The sequence below is a fragment of the Mytilus galloprovincialis genome, chromosome 7, assembly GCF_965363235.1.
Source record: "Mytilus galloprovincialis chromosome 7, xbMytGall1.hap1.1, whole genome shotgun sequence".
NCBI classification, from domain to species: domain Eukaryota; kingdom Metazoa; phylum Mollusca; class Bivalvia; order Mytilida; family Mytilidae; genus Mytilus; species Mytilus galloprovincialis.
The window spans coordinates 57,775,443-57,798,871 of NC_134844.1; the positions used below are offsets into that span (position 1 = coordinate 57,775,443).

General features: G+C 30.9%; 1 protein-coding gene across 1 annotated transcript; it reads left to right on the forward strand.

The window, feature by feature from the left end:
• The first annotated feature begins 8,964 nt into the window (after nucleotides 1–8,964).
• Nucleotides 8,965–22,942, forward strand: LOC143084229 (uncharacterized). Its single transcript, XM_076260638.1, has 4 exons — nucleotides 8,965–9,004; nucleotides 10,269–10,778; nucleotides 19,125–19,287; nucleotides 21,456–22,942. The coding sequence occupies exons 1-4, from the start codon at nucleotides 8,965–8,967 to the stop codon at nucleotides 21,577–21,579; spliced, it is 837 nt and encodes a 278-aa protein (XP_076116753.1). The 3' UTR covers nucleotides 21,580–22,942.
• Nucleotides 22,943–23,429: the final 487 nt, after the last annotated feature.

The window sequence follows — 23,429 nt, forward strand, 5'->3', positions numbered from 1 at the left end:
TAAGTGACTCTTAGATTTATATTTGAAAATGAGTATGTACTCAATTAGTTACCCGGGTGGGTTGGGGGGGGGGGGGGGGCGGCGTGGTAATCTAAAGAAATCTTATTCTAATATTCAAAACTTTTCCGTTATAAGTTACCTGTAAAATGGCGCAAATGCAGTTTTTTATTTTTTTGACGCAATTTATATTTAACCTTGTTGCGCAAATTAAAGGTTGGATTTTGTAAAAGTTGTGTATTTTTTTTACATGCATGTCACATTGAAAAGGTCTTGGGATTGGGAATGTTGTTTGCACTCGAAAAATACTCCAATTGATATATTGACTCTGATCAAAAAGATTTATTCGTATAGCTGACATAAAGATTGTTCCTATTCAGATTTATTGTGGATGATAAAATACCTTTGTAAAAATTAGAGATACACACTTTCATCGCAGGAAGAAGTTTCTCTAATATCCATTACAGCTAAATTCCTAATGCACGTATAGCAATACTTTGGTTAGCCTTGTTTCTTTGTATATTGTACAATTGTAATTGGAATAACTTCAAATTTAGATATAATATATACAAGTTTAACATATGCTTACATATATTGTTTGAAGATTTTAATCTTAATAACAAAACTTGGGTAAACGTTTAAACAAATAAAGCAAGAAAGCCAACCAAAGTTTTACTCTACAACCATTAGGAAATTAGCTGTAAGATATTATGTTCCATTGATATGCCGTTTAATAAAATTGCCACCCAACGATATCTCATAGGCTGAGATGTTCCATTTATTCATATATTTAACATTCGGAAAAACGGACATTGCTACAGAACTCATTTAAAGGAGTGACCCTGTATAGTAAAGACATTAAATAACTTAAGGGTTCTGCAGACGTCTACATGTGTCTGCTAGCGTGTGCATGCCAGATCAGTCCGATAAAAATCAAACCTAACAGCGCTCCCGTTTTCTGAAAACAGAAATCAGAAAACGGGAGCGCTGAGAGGTTTGATTTTAATCAGACTGATGCCAAATAGTATGGTGATTTCATCACATATCCAAAAATCGGAGTACATTTCTGCATGGCCACTCGTCTGTCTAAATATCCATTAGTCTGGCTGCGTGTCCATTTACGCACTTTGAAAAATAGTCCTCATATAAGATAACTAAAAAACTACAAGAGAACAAACAAAATTTTAAACTAAAGAATTTTTATGAAAAGCTGGTAAAAATAAAATATCAGATATAAAAAGGACAATCGAATTAAAATATAGAAATAGATCTCTGATTTCGTTGTACTACATAGTATAACGAAATCAGAGATCTATATTTTAATTAGATTGTTAAAAGGATAACAGCAAACTCACTATTTATAAACATGTAAAACTAAATAATACAGAAGAAAGGGCAGCAGTTCTTTTGCTCCAATTACTGTTTTTCAGGGGTATCATTTGCGCCAAATTTTGTTTTCCAAATGTATCAATTGCGCCAATATTCGAAACTCATTTGCGTCAATTTACCTGTACACATTTCTATCATAAATATTAATGATTGATATTTATTCTTATTTTTGGCTTAAAAAGTATCATATGTTCGGTAATATTTCACCATGAAGATGAGCATCTGGAGAGAAATCACTTGAAATGCATTCAGACAGTCAATATACAGAGAGAGAAGAAAACTTATTGCTTTGCTGAATATTTAATACAAGTTATGCCAAAAAGAGAAGTAAATAGAAGCTTTTGCTGATTGTGTTTTAGTCACATATATTTTTGACACAGTGCGTTGTTCCGTATGGGATGAAACTTTATCCACCGCAAGACGTACCAGTCATGGAGCAGAAGCATTCCATAGGAATTATTGTGAACTGTTTTATGCATTTCATCCTTCAGTGTTTTGTCTTTATGGACAATATTTGTGAAGATACAAGCTACTACATACATGAAATTGGGAAGTACCTATGCAGTCAAGAAGTAAGAGAAAGTACGTTTTAGAAAAAGAAACATTTGCAGTGTTAACTGCCTGTTCCAAGTCCCAATAAAGGAGGAGGGAAGTAATTTTTTTCTAATTGGCGCAATCGTACGTTTTACTTTTGGCGCAAATGATACCATGTAATTTTAAAACAGGTGGCGCAAAAGGGCACATTTTTGGCGCAAACGGATCTCTCCCGAACAAAGAGATTTAACTTGCTTAAAATTTGAGTTTAGAAAACTATTAACAAATTTAGAATAAGTAACCATAATTTATTTGATAGAAAAGGGAAGATATCTTAGAATAACAAGAGACGAAAGATTATGCAATAACTGCAAAAAGATGAAAATGAAAATTAATACTTATATCTTTTTAATATTATGATAGTAGAAGTAATAGGTTTACATTCATATTTTGCTAAATGAGACTTTCGCTATTTTAAGATATTTTCGTTTGACTGATAATTTCCTTTCTCAACACTGTATAGTTACATGATGTTCTAGCGGAATGAAGATAAGCGTATGTTACAACAAACGAAAATGTGTATTTTGTGTCGCAGACTATTCATTTAAATCCTGTCTTATGCACGTGTTTTTGTCTTCAGGTCCCTGTAAGTCCTCAGGAAGACATGTCATCCTAACAAATAAACAAATATCCTGACCGACCTGTCTTTATGATGCGTGCTTATCGGAGAAGCAGCACATTGAAAAATCTTTGGTTTGACTAGACCGGGGCTTGAAAACACGTCCTCCTACACTCACGGCGAACACGCGAGCACGAGACCAACGAGGCGGCCACATTCCTCATAGAAAAGAAATTACTCCTGGGTTTTGTTGATAATTAAAAGTTTTGAATATTGTTCAGATATTTAGAATGCTGTCAAAAATAAAGTTGATAATTCCAAGATCAAAGTTGACAATTAAAAAAAGGATGGCCCTAATACGCTTCCATACTTGTACGCTTCCGTAGTGAAATAAACATTAATTGAATTCATCTCTATTAACCAAGTTAAATTGTAATGAAAATTGAACATGTTGAATTCCTATTGTCTCCCCTTGCACAGAAAAATATTGTCTAATGTCAAGAACTCTATTTTTATGTCTTTTACAATCCAATTAATATATTTCAATTATAGTAATAAATTAAACTATTCTTCATATTTCTAATTGTACTCAAGCTTTAAATTTAAGCTGTAATTATTAACTGTTATATATATATATATATATATATATATATATATATATATATATATATATATATATATATATATATATGGTTAACTGCACATCTTTAACAGTTTATCTGCAATACATGTCACTGTCCCGCTAATGGCTAATGGTCATGCCGAGGCAGAAAGACAGTACTTCAATTTCCTTACATTAGGTTGGCTTTTTGTTTATCAACCCCAGGTAAAGGAAGTCAACTCTGGAGTATCAGAATGAATGTAAGGGTATACACTATGTTTTTATCAGTATATGTAAAACTGCAGTTTATATATTCAAGATATAAATTTTGAAAACACATGAACATATTTTCTTTAGAATTATTCGATAAGGCTTCTAAATTTTATGTAAAATGATTGTGGCCGGAAATACTATAAACAAGCTCCGTTCGAAAATGGTAATACTATACCACTTGACTCCAATAGCCTATTGGGGGGGGGGGGGGGGGTGGGTGGAGATTAACTGTTTTCCGATGATTTTGTCGTGAAGATAACACATAAAATTAGTAAGTTTTCCCCCTAAATTGTACCGATTACAAGCTTGATTTTACTTCTTAAGTTTGCTCCTACTTGACCGAGTACCAAGGCATGTACAATAGAATCACTTTATCTGTCAGCATCTATCCTGAAGGAGAACTATTCTAGAACAGTATGAAGAACTGCAATAATGACACCATTTAGACAGTTCTACTAGAACAGTTCTAATCTAGAACTGATTTGGTCAGTTCAACCTAGTACGGACTTCGACAGGACACTTCAACCTAGAACGGACTTCGACAGTTCTACCTAGAACTGATCCTGACAGTTCTACCCTAGAACAGTTTTAGTCAGTTCTATTTAGAATTGATTTAGTCAGTTATATCCATAGAAAACTTTTAAGAACTCTTTGTCTTAAATAAAAAAAAAGTCAAAAGAATATAATATATATTAAAAAAACTCTCATCACAGCACTGTTTTAACATTTCTCGTTACGGAAGATGTGGTATGAATGCCAATGAGACAACTCTCCATCCAAGTCACAATTTATATAAGTATCATCTACCTTGCATCTATAACATTATGAACTGGCGCTTATTACAGATACAGTGGAGATCACTTCTAACCTCTCATTAGAACTGTCAGAATATTCTGTCATAGAACTGTTCTAACCTGTCCTAGAACAGTTCTAGCTAGAACAGTTCTACCCTAGAACTGTTCTAGGTAGAACTGTCAGGATCAGTTCTAGGTAGAACTGACTAAATCAGTTCTAGGTAGAACTGTCAGGATCAGTTCTAGGGTAGAACTGTCAGGATCAGTTCTAGGTAGAACTGACCAAATCAGTTCTAACCGTAGAACTGTCAGCAGAACTGACTAAATCAGTCAGGACTGTAGAACAGTTCTAAATGACGTCACTGCAGAAAGGGCAATTTAGAAGAAAAAATCAGTTCCAATTACTTTACTATATATAATAGCAGATTTTTCTATATTTTTTACTGATCAAAATTTACATGTACAAATATCGAAGTGGATAGGAGGTTATCCAACTCATCGGAGAAATATTTTTATGAGATTGCAAATGAAACATCATTGTTTACGTTTCTTCGTTCCCCGTTTTTAACAGTCTCTTCGTAAATATAACTCTGCATTTAATTCAAGTAAATTTAATCTTAATTTACCTTGTTTGGCTTGGATTTACATTCATGATTTAAGATTCTGTTTGGACAAATGCTCAAACGAAAATTGTACAGTGGATGAGTTATGGGATATCATAGTAATGAACACAGTGTTGTTAAACGCAAGAAAACTATGTACATTTGCACCTCGAGATTTGCACTGAGGTCTCAGATTTGCATTATCTCGTTGCCAAACTTATCCATAACGATAATGAATAATATCTGGGAGTCTGGAACGTCAGAAAAATATACTCGATCTGAACATGAATGAAATATTTGCCACTGGACGTAAGGCTACAAACAAAACCAATCATTTTCCTTCTTCAAATTATATTAACAGTATAGTCAGTATACCTTTCCAAGAAGAGAACTTCTCATACATGTACTTTTCATTTTAAAATAAAGTATATGAATCAGTGATGTGAGTGTTGGATGATGCCCTTAAATAGTTCTGTTTAAAAAAAAAACCATCATGAACTACTGACTAAATAAAAATTCACTTTTTGTGACGGTTCATTATTTAATAATTTAAGTTTGGATGTAACGGGTCTTCTGTCGTTATTGTGTTATCAGCGCCCATAGACATAAGTTAGTCATGTTTCTTCAATTTCCAATATTGCAGTTATTTATATATACTACAGTAAAAAAAATATAACCGAAGTACTGTTCAACTATATAGACTCACATAAAAAAGCAAATATGGTCAGTTTTGGTTGATGTGGTCAAAAGATTTTATTATACAACTCAGTCTGAAGTATGAAAACTACTGATATTTGTTTACGATTCAATACTTTGAATATAAAAAGAGGATATACTGGCACTATAAATTCATGCGAACAAAATTTTGAGGTCATTGTTTTCCAATATTGCTGTAACTTGTATATTACAGTCCCTCTTGACCTAAAATTAGAACTGAATTACTGTGCAGCTTTATAGATTTGCAGAAAGAAAGAGAAAATAAGGTCAGTTTAGATTGATGCGGTCAAAAGATTTTATTACACGACTCAGTCTGAAGTATGAAAACTACTGATATTTGTTTACGATTCAATACTTTGAATAAAAAGAGGACATGCTGGCACTTTAAATTCATGCGAACAAAATTTTGAGGTCTTTGTTATCCAATATTGCTATAACTTGTATATATTACAGTCCCTCTTGACCTAAAATTATAACTGAATTGCTGTACAGCTATATAGATTTGCAGAAAGAAAGAGCAAATAAGGTCAGTTTAGATTGATGCGGTCAAAAAGATTTTATTACACGACTCAGTCTGAAGTAAGAAAACTACTGATATTTGTTTACGATTCAATACTTTGAATAAAAAGAGGACATGCTGGCTGACTAAAAAATTCATGCGAACAAAATTTTGAGGTCATTGTTATCCAATATTGCTGTAACTTGTATATTACAGTCCCTCTTGACCTAAAATTATAACTGAATTGCTGTACAGCTATATAGATTTGCAGAAAGAAAGAGCAAATAAGTTCAGTTTAGATTGATGCGGTCAAAAGATTTTATTACACGACTCAGTCTGAAGTATGAAAACTACTGATATTTGTTTACGATTCAATACTTTGAATAAAAAGAGGATATACTGGCGCTATAAATTCATGCGAACAAAATTTTGAGGTCATTGTTTTCCAATATTGCTATAACTTGTATATTACAGTCCCTCTTGACCTAAAATTATAACTGAATTACTGTACAGCTATATAGATTTGCAGAACGAAAGAGCAAATAAGGCCAGTTTAGATTGATGCGATCAAAAGATTTTATTACACGACTCAGTCTGAAGTATAAAAACTAATGATATTTGTTTTCGATTCAATACTTTGAATAAAAAGAGGACATGCTGGCACTATAAATTCATGCGTACAAAATTTTGAGGTCATTGTTTTCCAATATTGCTATAACTTGTATATATTACAGTCCCTCTTGACCTAAAATTATAACTGAATTACTGTACAGCTATATAGATTTGCAGAAAGAAAGAGAAAATAAGGTCAGTTTAGATTGATGCGGTCAAAAGATTTTATGACACGACTCAGTCTGAAGTATAAAAACTAATGATATTTGTTTTCGATTCAATACTTTGAATAAAAAGAGGACAAGCTGGCACTATAAATTCATGCGTACAAAATTTTGAGGTCATTGTTTTCCAATATTGCTATAACTTGTATATATTACAGTCCCTCTTGACCTAAAATTATAACTGAATTACTGTACAGCACCCTTTTTATGGAAGATCAATGCATTTGAATGAGGACAATAAATTTTAGTTGGACCCCCCCTTTTTTTTAGACTGCTGGATCCGTCCCTGGTGGTTTGGGCCGGAATAACGTATTACATTAAGGTCAGATAATTTTGTTATGTAAAACGAGTCATCCTGACTCCCCGAATGACAAATGTAAAATAAATGAAATAATAATGCCCCCCCCCCCCCGCCGCCCCCCCTTCCCCAATATTAACGGCTTAATTTATGTTAAAAAAATGAAAGAAAAACAAATAATTTATGTAACACATCAACAAAGAAAATCACTGAATAACAGGCTCCTGACTTGGAACAGGCACATACATGCAGAATATGGCGAGGTTAAACATGTTCTCTTGCCGATTATAAATCTGAAATAAAACCGGGAAAATAGCAAAACTCTATATAATATTAATCGCTATTTTGCCGAAGCCTTTATATTAAGACAAATATTTCTTCAAACTTATAAATCAATTCTAGCCGTAGAATTTATAAATCAATTTTAGCCGTAGAATTTATAAATTAATTCTGGCCGTAGAATTTATAAATCAATTCTAGCCGTAGAATTTGAAATCAATTCTAACCGTAGAACTGTTCTAGCTGTAGAACTGACCAAATATCTGGTCAGTTCTAGCTAGAACTGTCAGGATCAGTTCTAGGGTAGAACTGTCAGGATCAGTTCTAGCTAGAACTGTCCAAATCAGTTCTAGGTAGAACTGACCAAATCAGTTCTAGCTAGAACTGACTAAAAGGTGTCAGGCTGACAGTTCTACATACTGTTCTAGAACAGTTCTCCTGACAGATTCTGACAGAATTTATGAGAGGTTAGAACTGATCTCCACTGTATATAATACAAATCAGTAATTTGAAGTATTATAATTTATAATACACAGAACGTCTTAGAATTAAAAAAAATGCTCTAAACCAACATAAGCTAGTATCTTGACCACCTTTCTATATCAATATTGACAGATAAATTACCATTATTTATGATTCCCTGGATTATGTGCAATGGACATTTACTATTATATGGGTCAGTTATTTTTCTTCGACAAAAATTTATTTACTTTTTCGACGCGATCAATTAGATTTTTTTTTCAAATTTTAATACTATAAGATAAAGCAATCATAATATTTCGTTTTGTCATCTGCTTGACTAGAATATATTTTCTCTTTCATCAGATAAGGGATAAGAATATTTTATTTTAGAAATAAAACATACCCCCAATCCTAACACAATTGACAAAGTTTTGTTATTTTAAGATTATTGCAAGTATCATTTAATAGACACATCTGAGACTGCCGTTCACTTTGGTTAAAAATTGCTGGTCTTTATTTTTGCGCTGCTCATAACAAATTTTCGTTTTTTTTTATGTTGTTCAATATTTATATTTTATTTTTTAAATATCTGTTTATAATCATTACAACTATGCTGTACTTTTACCATTATTTATAAATCCAAAGAGGACAGACGTACTGTTTCTAGTAGTTACTGTGACAAAAGTAACCACGTGTTAAATTCCAATTATTTAGCTTTTAATCATATAAAAAAAAACATCGATCAAAATTGATCAATAATAAATAAGCATCGAGTATATAAGGGGACATCCTTGATGTAAAGTTTGCATACCGTTTAGACTTTATTGGAACGTATGTACATGTTGAATATGGTTTTCAAGACAGAACAGATGTTTGAAATTCTACTTCTATTTTTCTTGACTTCTAAAGCTGGTGGTAAGTTTTAATTATACATTTATTTCTCTTTTCAAAGTTCATATAAATGCCTTGTCACAAATCATTTTAATATAGTGTCATTTCGTATTAAACTTTTTTTAACACTACATGCAACTACAACCAAAAGTATAAAAAAAGCCTTTAAAAGGATGAAAGAAATTACAACTTGTGGACACCAAAGAAATAACCGTAAATTAAATGTTATATATATTTTATCTGTCTTTTCTTTGATTTTTATGAACATTTATTTTTGTCACTGAAGCCATATCTTTCGTTTTGATATTCTGGGTTTTTGTTGTCCTTAAATGTTAAGTATCTTGTTGATTGTTGCTTCAGTTCCCTTCTAAATTCTACTTAGTTCAAAATTGAAGAACATAAGGGGATTAGGTATGATTGTCCCTTATGTGACGCTATCCACCGACAATAAATGGACAAGATCGAAATAACTGCATATCAGAGTACTTAGTTACAAATGAAGAAATTTCATATTGTTTAGTACGCAAAAGAAAAAAAAAAAAAAAAAAAAAACCCATAAAATCGTAGATGACAAAATGTTAAATAATTCAAAAGGTAAAACCATCGACAAGAAATGTTCTAAACCATACACAAAACAAAATAAAATTGATTGCTGGCTCCTTGCTTAGGACAAGCATAAGAACACTATGACAGGGTTAAACATGTGTGTGAGTGTTTTCGTAATAGCACAACTGGAAAATGCGTTCCAAATGGTCAGAATCCGTACATTAGTTTAAATCTTAAAACAAAATTGTTTATTTAGATTTGAACTAAATTTCAGTAACGGCGGGTACTCTTAGATTGACAGTTTGTGTCTTTTTGTTAATTTCTTTTTGTGCTTCATGTCGATCTGATGATGAGTAAAAAATCTTTCCAACTGAGTTTTAACGTATGTTCTACTGTTGTGATACTAATAAATGGTATATGTTAAGGGAATGTTCCGCGCCGATGAAAACATGTTAAACCAAACCACATTATTATGTTTGTGTCGCAGGTCAGGAGCATGTAATGTATTTCAATATTTGTTGTTGATTTTCATTTATTGTATTTGCATAAATTTAGAATTTTCCTAAATTACTGTGACCCCAATTATGTTAAAGTTTACAATATTTTTAGTCCACATTCCCAGAGACATAAAGTATATATTTAATATTCAAGGGAGCAAGGACAAGGTATTAGGCAAAGGAGAGATCAGTTTAAAGTTAAAAAAAAAAACCTAAATAAAACAAAATATGAATTGAATAATCAAATGATCAGCTAGTCTTATTGCCAACCAATTTAAGTGGATATTAGAAAAAGCAGCACCTAATTTATCGATAGTAAATAGATACCAGATTGAATATGTAGTTGCTGCATTTTTTCTATATCTCTCTATATACATGATACATTTACGATGTTTTACGATGATTATGATATAATGTATGTTTATATATTGAAGGTGTTCAGATAACTACCAATGTATCAACAAAGGTTGATCGTGATTATGTTAATGCAGGGAATACAGCTGATATCATGGACTACACTATTGACATAAATAGGTACAACCTGGGCCTTAGTCGAATAACGTCGTTAGTGTTTGAAATAAAGGCATGCAATAATGCACATGTCCTTCTGTCAAGTTCTGGTGTCAGAAACTCGTCTGAACCATTGTATGAGATTATCATTGGTAATTTTAATATCTTGTCGTCCATTGTCTACCGCACAAACGATTCGCTCCATCCTGAAAGCCTCAAATATAAAGGTTTTATAACCCGGTATATACTGAACTGCACTGTTTATATACCATTCTGGATTAGTTGGGCGGGTGGAGAAATTAAATTAGGAACTGGTGTTGTTGTTGGTGAACACGTTTTGGGAAATTTGACAAATACAGATCAGTTTGAAGTGAGAAGTATTGGAGTATTTACAGACAGAGGCATAATAGGAAATTGGACAATACAACTTGAAGGTAATTTCAAAATTTGTATTCCATTTGCTATATTTTTATCTTGTCTCAATTCATAAAATGCATATGAGGTTTATAATATATATTTTTCATTGATGATAAAAAACGTTTGCATCTGCTTTTCTTTTCGATTTAAAGAGTTTCTGTCCAAATTTGATTTTCATGTTTTGTTCTTGTCCGTTTAAAACTACATCAATTTACTTTACGCATCTTTACATTGTATCTGAATGTTAAGGGTAAACGGACATGTATTACATTTTCCATTTCCGTCTTTGTGGATTGATCAGTTTTAATATATCATTCCAATAATTTATTTTTCGCATCAAAAATTGAAAACCCGACAGTTGCACATAACATTAAATAATACATGCTTACAATTTTGATACCTGCATTCTGAATTCAGTGGAGGAGCTATATTCTCACGACAACCAATATGGCATTATGAAAATATACCAAAAAAAATGTTTTTGTTAAAAAATACTCATAAAATGTTAGATGAACATCTTTTGTTTAATTAAAATAAATAAATGATATTGATTTTTGAAACGTATACCAGTTTTATATATACATACACATTCTCTTTATGTTTTATATTCACAAATTCGTTATATATAAGAATAAGATAACTTACTCATACTCGTAGGGTAAACTTAATGAGATATTTCTAAAATTTATTTTAAATGTTTGCTTTTTCATAACCGATTTCTTTTTCATAACTTCTATTTTCTTTTTTTGAATCATTGTTATCGAACGGTTTTTTTTTTTGGCATCCAAGGCGGCGAACGGTAATATGAATGTGCTCACCAAAACATACAAGCAAAAAAAAAATAGCATTTCTGTGCATTGTTTGAAATTTTAATACATATCAATAGACAAGTTGGACGTAGATAATTAGTGCTGTGCTTTATTGTACACTTTTTATTTGCGATAGATTACGCGAGGCGACGAAAATCAATGAAAAGGTAAAGTTTTGCTCGGAGCGTGTTTTATTGTTAGAACTTATTTGTTTTAATTTCAAAGACTTTTTAGGGGACAGGAAATCGTTTTGTGATGTCTAATTGGATTGATTTTTTGATAGACGGGATATATGAGATTTGTTTGCAGTACATCTGTTTTGTACCAACTTGGGTATGTCAAAAATACAATTGAACATTTTTCGTCGAAATCCTAAAAATAGTCATAACAATTCGAACTATTCAGACTTTGATACTATAACTTTCCTGATAGATTATTCTATGAAACTACAAGTCCATATTCTTACTATAGATATCTATATTTAATATGGCAATGATAGTACCTTGAATATATGTACAAAATACTTTTTTTTGGTTTTTGATACTAATTATAATTCGAGAATCATTCATGAATATCTACATGGAAAAAAGAAAAAAAATCGTAATAAATGTATTTAAAACGAAATGTGTCTATTCATATTTACTTGCCTAAAATTTCAAAAGATGCAATTCGATAATTTTGTTCAAAGGACATTGAACTTCACAAATAAGGACTCATTCTGTTAAACTAACTCCTGAAACAAAATTGAGACTGTATTTAACACCACTGTAAAGCAATAATTGCATTCAGCCTAGGAGAATTTTTTTATGATAGATAGTGAAATATATGACTTAAAACAATGCTATGCAGGCAGAACTAGCTCTAGATTACCATTATTTGTCAATAATTGCATTAGTATTTCACCTTCCGAATGACAACCTTTTTAAGGCTTACATGTATCTATATTCAAATATATGGTGTTCCAAAGATATTATATAGACATATTTATAGCACATAATAAGAATACAATAATCAGCTTTAAAAAAACAGATGATAAATATAAATTGTCCTGTTATAATGAAGAAAATAATGAGCTATAATCCTTGGCCCAAACTTTTTGTGAAATAATAATAAAAAAAAAGGGGGGATTTTAACCAGCGACATATCTGTTCTTTCGTTCATACTCGTTTGCTTTCTTCCATATATTACTGATATATTCTATATTTCCAAATCAGTTGATTAGAATATCATACATGGGCAACATATATATTATGGTGACCTGTCATTGTCAATAGGTGATCCAGTTAAATTACGTTCTGCTCGATTGATTTCCGTGAAAAAATGTTGCCCATGTATGAAGAAATTTAATTGAAGGTCTGTGCTTTTATCGCATTATTTTATAAAAATGCTTGAATCTTTTCCTAAGATATTTGGTAGTATCATAAAAAGTTGAGAATCTATTTTGATTTGTTTCTATCTTAAATTGTTTCTTTCAAATAAAAGTTGCTTCTAAAGATGTCTCATGATTTATATATGTAATTCTGTAAAAAAAAAAAACTGATTATATTTAAAACTGTTGCGTCGTATCATACGGAGTTATATATAGAGGGTTTATACCTATTTGGTAGATGAATCTAAATTTTGGGAACGGGGGATTGATTTTTATGCCCCACCTACGATCCCTACGACAGTAGAGGGGCATTATGTTTTCTGGTCTATGCGTCCGTCCGTCCGTCCTTCCGTCCTTCCGTCTCTCCGTTCGTTCGTTCGTTCAGGTTAAAGTTTTTGGTCAAGGTAGTTTATGATGAAGTTGAAGTCCAATCAACTTCAAACTTAGTACACATGTTCACTATGATATGATCTTTCTAATTGAATTGCCAAATTAGACTTTTGACCCCAATTTTACGGTCCACTGAACATAGAAAATGATAGTGCAAGTTTCAGGTTAAAGTTTTTAGTATAATATATAAATATAAATTTGTTTATTAAAGTGTCACATATTGATTGCCATAAAACATATACAACAATTATAATATTTACACATAAAACAATCAATATCCAGCCATAAATACTGACTTATGAGACACTAACATTATAAAACTTTATACAATTACTGATCAATAGTTAAAACAACTAAACATTACTCATTAAAATTGTTTCTTATACTTATAAAATTTTCCTATATCGTAGTTCTTATACTTGTTAAATTTTCTTATATCAAAGTTTTTAAAAACAAATAAAAAAAATCTGAATATATAATAATTTCTTGACTATGATTAAAATTGACGTATACAATGTAATATAAAGCTTAAAAATTATTGCCTGTATTAAAATTTTCTACTGGTAAAAATATTTACGTTAGAAAACAGTTGTAAATTCTGATTAAATAAATTTGTTATGAAAATAATTTTCTTCGAATAAAAAACTTATGTAACATTTTACACAAATAGTGTTGGATACTTGAACAGTTCATGATTTTAGTCAAGGTAGTTTTTGATTTAGTTGAAGTCCAATCAACTTCAACCTTAGTACACATGTTCCCTATGATATGATCTTTCTAATTTAATTGCCAAATTATACTTTTGACCCCAATTTCACGGTCCACTGAACATAAAAAATGATAGTGCAAGTTTCATGTTAAAGTTTTTGGTCAAGGTAGTTTTTGATGAAGTTAAAGTCCAATCAACTTAAAACTTAGTACACATGTACACTATGATATGATCTTTCTAATTTAATTGCCAACTTATACTTTTGACCCCAATATCACGGTCCACTGAACATAGAAAATGATAGTGCAAGTTTCAGGTTAAAGTTTTTGGTCAAGGTAGTTTTTGATTTAGTTGAAGTCCAATCAACTTGTTCCTTAGGTTATGATCTTTCTAATTTAAATGCCAAATTATATGTTTTATACCAATTTCACGGTCCATTGAACATAGAAAATGATAATGGGAGTGGGGCATTCGTGTACTATGGACACATTCTTGTTTATTGATTTTTCTTTCGATTAGTTGATTCAGAGTAATGTTCTAGTAAATCTGAATTCATTTCCTCCAAACTTTATTTCATTGTGAGAATTAAGAAATGAAGCACCATTTTGATTTATTTATCGGTTTGTCATTTAGCTACACTAGTATCAACTAAATGTTTGCCCATATCATTAAAGCTCATCAAAATGTTGCATACTTCAGATAAGGGAATTTGTAATTTATTTGTAACACCCTGTAAATTCTTGTTATATTATATTTTAAAGGCAATACACACACTTGATTAGTATGATAAACTAGTGCCAGAACGTTCGTCCGTTACTAGTACGTTCCTCCATTCGTTCGTCCGTCGATATATCGAATGACAACTTTTGTTCGTTTTTAGCAACTTTAAAACTACTTTGCAATTGTCAAATAAAGCTGCCCTTTTATTTGTTTTATTTTGATTTTGTCGTTCGGAACATTGACACATAAGTTTAAAGTAAGTGTTCACAAACTGTTCACTAAATCCAGTATTCCTTTTATTTCCAATCTTTACATGTGTGGTATTTGAAAAAAAAATATTCTCCTTTTGCATTTTCTTTTAATTTATTTCACGATTTGTTGTTTAAGAAATACGGATTTTAACTGCATTTTAAGGAAATCTTTCACAAATCGCGACCTGACTCCAGTATGTGTGAATTAATTTCATCCAAACTTTATTTCATTTTGGGTATAAAAAATGAAGCACTATTTTGATTTATTTGTCGATTTGTCATTCAGCTACACTAGTAACAACTAAAATTTGCCCCTATCAGTAACAGCTCATCAAAACGTTGCAAAATTCTGGTAGGGGACATTGTTATACATATGCAACACCCTGAAAATCCTTGCTATATTGTAACAAATCAAGGGTTTATATAACTCTTTTTAACTCATCCAGGAGGAATCGTTTAACTCAACGGCAGTGTGAAGAAACAAATTTGTAATCAACGAGTTACGTAACAATAATAAATTTTTCAGCAGTATTTTGACTTGTTATTTCAATAACAACAAATACACATTCAGCATCCAACAGATAACACAATACAACTGGTGGTCAATAAAAAAGGTAGTTGACGGTTCAAAGGATTGATCCAGACTGCTATATTATTTTGTAGGCTCCTATTAACGTATTTGTGCACTAACGATGACGTAAAGAAAACGTCAAATCATGCAATCAAAAGCAACGTTTCTTACGTCTTTTGGTTAGTAACGTTTAGAAAGACATACAGATTGTGTTAATCTTCAATAAAGAAACGTTATTAAGTTGTCCTTATTTTACCATTCTTGTCCGAGTTGTATTTCAAAGCAAATAAAACTAAGTTTACATTTCTATATGTTCTATTATAAATATAGACAATGTTAATGAAAAGGGAGGCACAAATAAATACTAAATTTCTTAGCATTGATTTATATAATAGTTCTTGAAAAACTGGTCATTATCGTGATATATGGACTGCCTACAGGACAGTGGTATTGACTAAGATAGTGATAATGACTGAGCCGATGGCGAGGTCATTATCGCTGTCGCAGTTAATACCACTGTCCTACGGGCAGTCCCTGTATCACGATAATGACCAGTTTTTCAAGAACTATTATGTTTATTTCATTGAGAAACCATGTTTTGGTAAATTCTCATAAATTCAAAATGCTTAAAGCAAACTCGAGTAGTTATACGATTTCTATGGCAAGATTGAATACCAGTCGTGGTAATACTGCCATTCTTTTAGTGCTATTTTTCAGTATATAAATATTTAATCAAATTCTCTATAATTTTATAATTAACGAACACATATAGTAAACAATTCAACAACTTAAATATAATATTGAAAACAGGAAAATGTTTTATAAAAGGGACATCTCCCTAAACAGAGAGGCCATGCTCCACCGGTCATTAACAGATAAACCACGCCCCAACGGTCATTATCAGACGGAAACCACGCCCCACCGGTTATTATCATGTCAAAAGTTCGTTAACGACCGGTTTTCTGGTCCGTTTTGTTCTGTTAATGACCGATTGAATGTATTACTGAAAAATAATGAATGTCTAGTGGCCTCTATTTATCCAATAGGAGAAGCTTATTCTTTACCGATATGAAATAAAAGGTATTAACTTGAACAAACAATGATATTGAGATCGCAAAGTGGGAGTACAGAACGGTGTCACTAGTACTGCGGATGTAAACAAGTAGAATCACTATTTAACAGGATAATTAAAGTATTTTATAGGTGACCATTACCAAGATATACATATAAACCGGCCGATATCGTTTGCAAAGTAAAAATTGTTTAAATCCTGAGTATGAAAGTCAATGCATTTATCAGTTTTTGGGCACACCCGAGAAGTCGACCCCACCCAGCAATATTCAAATAAATATATGTTTATATAGAATTAAAAACACGTTAAATAATGACTATAAATTTATTACTTTGGGATTTCATAAGGCATATTTCGTTAATAGTGACAAACAAAAGGTTTAAACATGCTACACAGAAGAACAAGTGGTCAGTATGCTGGAGTTTCTTATCGACAACATATTTGTTGAGTTTGGAGGTAAACTTTTCCAAACAAATTGTCGGCATTCCTATGGGAACAAACTGTGCGCCTCTTCTTGTCGACCTCTTCTTATTTTCATAAGAATCGGAGTTCCTTCAGACACTTTGTCAAAAACAAGAGGATCAAAGAAGCCAGATTATTTAATTTCACTTTCAGATATATTGATGATGTTCTTTCCATAAACAATCCGAACATTTCTGATTGGGTTCCATTAATATATCCCCCAGAACTAGAAATTAAAGAAACAACAGACACGGCTTCCTCCGCCTCTTTTTTAGACTGATATCTCGAATTTGACTTACACAGTCATCTCAGTACCAGAATCTATGACAAACGAGACGATTTGAATTTTGAAATTACAAATTTCCCACACCTTAGTAGCAATATACCAATTTCGCCTGCATATGCGATATTCAGGAGCTTACAACTCCTACTCAGACTTTGTAAAACGTCATCAGAGTCTGAGTAGAAAGTTGATGAACCAGGGTAATGTCAAAGAACGTCTCGTCCTTTTTCTACAAAAGTTCATCGGAAGGTACCAAGACCTTGTTGATAAATATTCCGTGTCAACTTCAAAAATAATAAATGATGGTCTTGATGTATAGATTCTGCGTACTGATGTTGTTTATCATCTTAACAACGTGTTTTATTGTTCTTTCATATCTCTTTGTTCTATTATTATTATTACTTTTGCTGTTGGATTGTTTTATGTGATATCCGTTTGACGTGGCTCGGTACTTAAACATCCCGTTGATGTGTTTGTATTATCTTTCATTTTTGGCTGGTGTGTTTTGTTTTTTGCGACTTTTTGTATTTCTTTGGTTCTTATAACGTGATTCTGTCAGTATGATATTGTTCTATTGCATGTCAATATAATATATTTCTATTATGAATTACAAACGTCAAAATTATCCATTCGCGTATTAATTAACTATTTGTGGATTCTTATAAATTCTATATAACTTTTGGACTATTTCAAATTTTGGTCTATTTCTGAAATTGTTTCTTGCATACTTTTGATTTTTTAACCCTGTATGCTAACATTGCCTATTTGAAATTTTAAAATTGTTTATATATACATTAAACGACAAATTCATGTGACGTATAAAAATTTCTGACGTCAGACACGTGAATCAATGAATGTGTTTATAGATAGATGTTTTTGTGTTCTGTTAAACTGTTCCTTTTAAAATTGTTACACAATGATGACTGCTGTACCCATATTTTGACTATTTTATTTGTTATGTTTGTTTAGCTCACGCATCATTGTAAATATAACGCAATTTGATGAGACTGTCATCAACGTGAGAGGGTTTGCGCTATAAAACCAGGTTTAATCCACCATTTCCTACATTTGAAAATGCCTGTACCAAGTCAGGAATATGACAGTTCTTGTCCATTCGTTTTTTATGTGTTTTGTTATTTGATTTTGCCATGTGATTATGAACTTTCCGATTAGATTTTCCTCTAAGTTCAGTATTTTTGTGTTTTTACTTTTTTTAAATGTTTTTTTTTCTATAGACTTTGATTGGCCTTTATATACTTATAGAATATGCTTCAACAGCGCATAAGAAAAATATAATTTAAAAATCTTCTCTTTATTGATTCATATTTTAGTATGTACATAAGAATACCGTACTAGTTTGTGTACAATTTTGTGGATAGAACTTAACAGATATGAAGCAAAACAATTCAAAACAGTGTCATTTCTCCTGTATCTCCTGTCTTTGATAAATGCAAAAAATAAAGCTTATGAATGACATAACAGTAATATTATAACCTTATATTTTTTGACAAAATCGCGTGATCACTTGACAATAACATATGCAGTTAAACATTATTTTATAGAAACATGAAACTGCACACGACTTTGTAGTGCGTAACATTTATGTTTAATTTAAATGAATTCGTAACCAGTTACCTTCGTAATGTTTCGAGAAGAAAACGTCTCCACATGCTATAGGATTTTGAATAATGCTTTCGAATAAATAAATAAATCAAATTTTGATTCAGTTTCAGACAAATTTAGTGGATATTTTGACAGCTGTAGTATGGATAATACCAAGTCTGACATGGTTGTTGTCGGTGACATTACATGTTCAGAAATGAGATGTGCTACAAGCTGTGGAATGTCAAAGACTTGTATGGGTTATAATTTCAACAGCGCCATGAACAGGTTTGTGTTGTCAAAAACACTTACACCTTTATTTGTTTAGTTTGGTTACACATATTATGTTTTAAATGACATTTATTTGTTTGGTTTGGTTACACATATTATGTTTTAAATGACATTTATTTGTTTGGTTTGGTTACACATATTATGTTTTAAATGACATTTATTTGTTTAGTTTGGTTACACATATTATGTTTTAAATGACATTTATTTGTTTAGTTTGGTTACGCATATTATGTTTTAAATGACATTAATTTGTTTAGTTTGGTTACACATATTATGTTTTAAATGACATTTATTTGTTTAGTTTGGTTACACATATTATGTTTTAAATGACATTTATTTGTTTAGTTTGGTTACACATATTATGTTTTAAATGACATTTATTTGTTTAGTTTGGTAACAAATATTATGTTTTAAATGACATCTATTTGTTTAGTTTGGTTACACATATTATGTTTTAAAAGACATTTATCAGTTTAGTTTGGTTACACATATTATGTTTTAAATGACATTTATTTGTATAGTTGGGTTACACATATTGTTGTTTTAAGCCATTTATTAAGTTTGGTTACAAATAGATCCGGAATTTGGAATGTATGAAAAATTACTAATGTCATACTAGTCGTTTGCTATACGTTTGTAAAACCTTGACTTACGATATTTGAAGTAAGAAAACCGTTCTTTTGGTCTTTAATATAGAAAACAAAAGGCACACTTAAAAGAAGACTAGAAAAAATAAATGTTTATTCGATGACACATTTATAAAGGATATTAAATAGTGTCACAGTGGTACAAAAGGTGACAATTAGAGATGATTATGATAAGGAAATGCATACAGTAAGGTATCTTGTAAGGATGTTGTGTAATCAATAATTTATAAATGTTTTACTATATAAGTCGGACGAGCATTTGTTAATGAAACAAATAAGCTAAAAATATATATTCCTAGGGCATGAAGCCCCTCTCTAGATATTTGATTTTTAAAATATGCAAGAAAAGGCTGACTCGGACTTTTACTTATATTTGTATTGGTACTATTTGGGTCTCAAATCAAAAGAAAAAAATCTTAAATCTAATATCAGCTTTAATTTTGGTTAATGAACTTAGATGAGCTATTAAGTCTTATATGAAAAGATAAATGGGTGTTATGGGGAAATATTGTATTGTATGGAAAAAATACCAAGGAGTCCAAAGTACATATATACAGTAAATTTGTTACTGAAAATATTGTTAACAAGGCTCATTTTAGTTTTTTGTGTATTGAAAACACCTCATTTTGTGTTGAATAAGGTGACTACATTCGTATAGTTTTGATTTTTTGTTTGCATGATTGTTTGTTTTTAACTTGATTAAGATTTTAACACAATGTTGACCTCTAAATAAAAAAATAAGCTACAAATATTGATAAGGCATGGAGCTCCTTTTCAAGAAATTTTATTGTTAAAATATGACAGGAAAAAGTTGACTCGGAGTTTTACCTTATATTTGTTTTTGGTAATATTTTGGTCTCAAATCAAAAGAAAAGAAATTTAGAATCAGCGTTAATTTTGGTTAATGAACTCATATGAGCTATTAATTCTTATATGAACGGATAAATGGGTGTTATTTGGCAAAATATTTCACCTTGTATTTATTGTTGGAAAAAAAAAGGAGTCCAAAAATGTGACACAAATTCCCAAGTACATATATGCAGTAAATTTGTTACTGAAAATATTGTTTACAAAGCTCATAACAAGTTTTCTGTGTATTCAAAGCACCCTATTTAGGTATTCGTTAAGGCGACTGAATGCGTATAATTTTATTTTCTTTGGTGGCATAATTATTTGTTTTATGGTGATTTAAGATTATATCACATGTTGACCTCTAAATAGTTTTTTTGACATTAATACCTTTTATGTCTGTGCTCACACATTGTTGTCAAAATAATTGAATTATATGCGACTATCATACAAGTTACAGTTTCACTACTTTAAAACCCGGTTTAATCTACTATGTGATACATATGTTACTACCTAAGTCAGGAATACCATAGTTGTTTTCCATTCGTATGAAGTGTTTGAGTTTTGAATTTACCATTTGATAAAGACTTTCCGTTTTGAATCTTTCTTGCTTTTAGTTTACTTGTTATCAAAATCAAAGTATAAAAGCAGTCATTTTATACATTTTAGATGTGAACTACTCTGGTTTAGATCAGACGTTGTGACAGACATACCACATCACATTGAAGACGGATGGAGATTCTACAGTAAATGTTTCAATGGGAAAACTGCCTGTCTTGGGTGTTATTTTTAGATGACTAATTGAAAGAAAACAGTTCTTGATAAGGATATCATTTGAAAACAATTCTTTAGTGATTTATTATTGGCAATTTAAAAACAGATGTAAATTAGCGATGATCGAATATAGTGAATCTATTTTGCAAAAAACAACAAAAAAGTTATTTTTATATGCAACTTCACAAATCGAGATCGAGGTTACTCAAACTTACGTAAGGATATAGCTAACTTGGTCCCTATGATTCAAATTAAAATTGGTTGAATGTTATAGTACACCTGTTTCCCAAATTACCATGTGTGTGTTGCATATGCTGTGACCACATAACCATACTCCTTTTGTCTGAACTTCTAACAGAAAACAAGTTATTTGAGACTTACTCTTTACGAGCAATAAATGTGCTATTCAATAAGTAGAAGGTGACTACTCATCCGGATACTTTGTTCTCACCATTATTTGTAGGATTCACTCACTTAATCACAGTTTTATAAATAGTTTGAACTACATATTTTATCATGTGTTTTTTAAGTGTTTTGTCCGTTTTTATTCGAATTCGAATTTTGCTATGAATTAAGCCTATTGGTATTTTCAATTTCGAATTTCGATTTCAGTAGGCAAACAGTGTCGTGTGTAGAGTGTTGATTTAAATTTTTATGTACATAGACATTGAGTTCTTTCCTTGAAAAGACATTTTGATTTTTTTTTATTTTTTCACCGCCATTTTTGCTTATGATGAGTTTATTTGCAACATGGATTAAAGTTATTAGGCAAATGAAATTGTTGCGCTTTTGAAACTCACCAATTTCAACAGGACATGTTTCATGTGTTTCCATTTGGGATTTATCTCCTTGTTTACTTATTTCTTGGTATAGCTTTTGTTCAACATTTTTATTTTAAGTAAAAGAGGGACGAAAGATACCAAAGGGACAGTCAAACTCATAAATCTGATAATAAACTGACAACGCCATACGAAGGGATGATTTCAACTTCACCATTTGGAACTCTTTGTTTAATAGCCTTCTTGTGAGCAGCAAATCTCTATCAAGAAAATCATGATAGGAAATGTGCATAATTACCATACATTTTAAATTTCAATGTATCATTTCTAACCCAATGTGACATTTTGTTAAGTTGAAGCAGCAAATTATTTCATGATTTTAATGCAAAGGTGTAATGAAAGCTATTATATTACAACAAAATTGGCATTTTGAACACCAGAAGTTACCTGTTAACCCCCTTCAAGAAAAAAACATAGAAACCATATATTTTAAAGAATTGTGACTTTTTTTAACATATAGTAACTGAACGTCTGCTTTATGTCTAACTGTTTTATTTTTTGAAACATTTGAAAGATATATTATTGTTTGACTATATTTCATTTCCAAAGGTTACTATTCCATCGTTTAAAAAAAAGTGTTTCCATGTCCGTATACATTTTATTTAAATTTTCAACATCCACATGTTAGTCGGAAAGACCTTCGGTTGTTATTGAAACAATTGAATTTTATATATTTATAATGGATCGTATTAATAGTTATGAACAAAATTTAAATCAAACCTTGTCTTCTATAATAGAAACTCAGAATAATGTTGAATAGGTTGATCTCTCGTGACCTGTTTTGATCTAACAACACATTAGACTCTTCAGCATTGCTCAGTATGATGTTCTACTTTTTCCGTATCATTTGAGGAAATTCATTTATTCTTTCAATACGCTGCATGCAGATGAAATACAATTTTAAATAGTTTAACATGGAAAAAACCTAAGTTGACATAATAATATTTGACAGGTAAGGCGATTTAGCTTGCTACATTGGATGTATATAATATAAGAGAAGTCAAATAACAATGTAATGTCCCATTAAAAA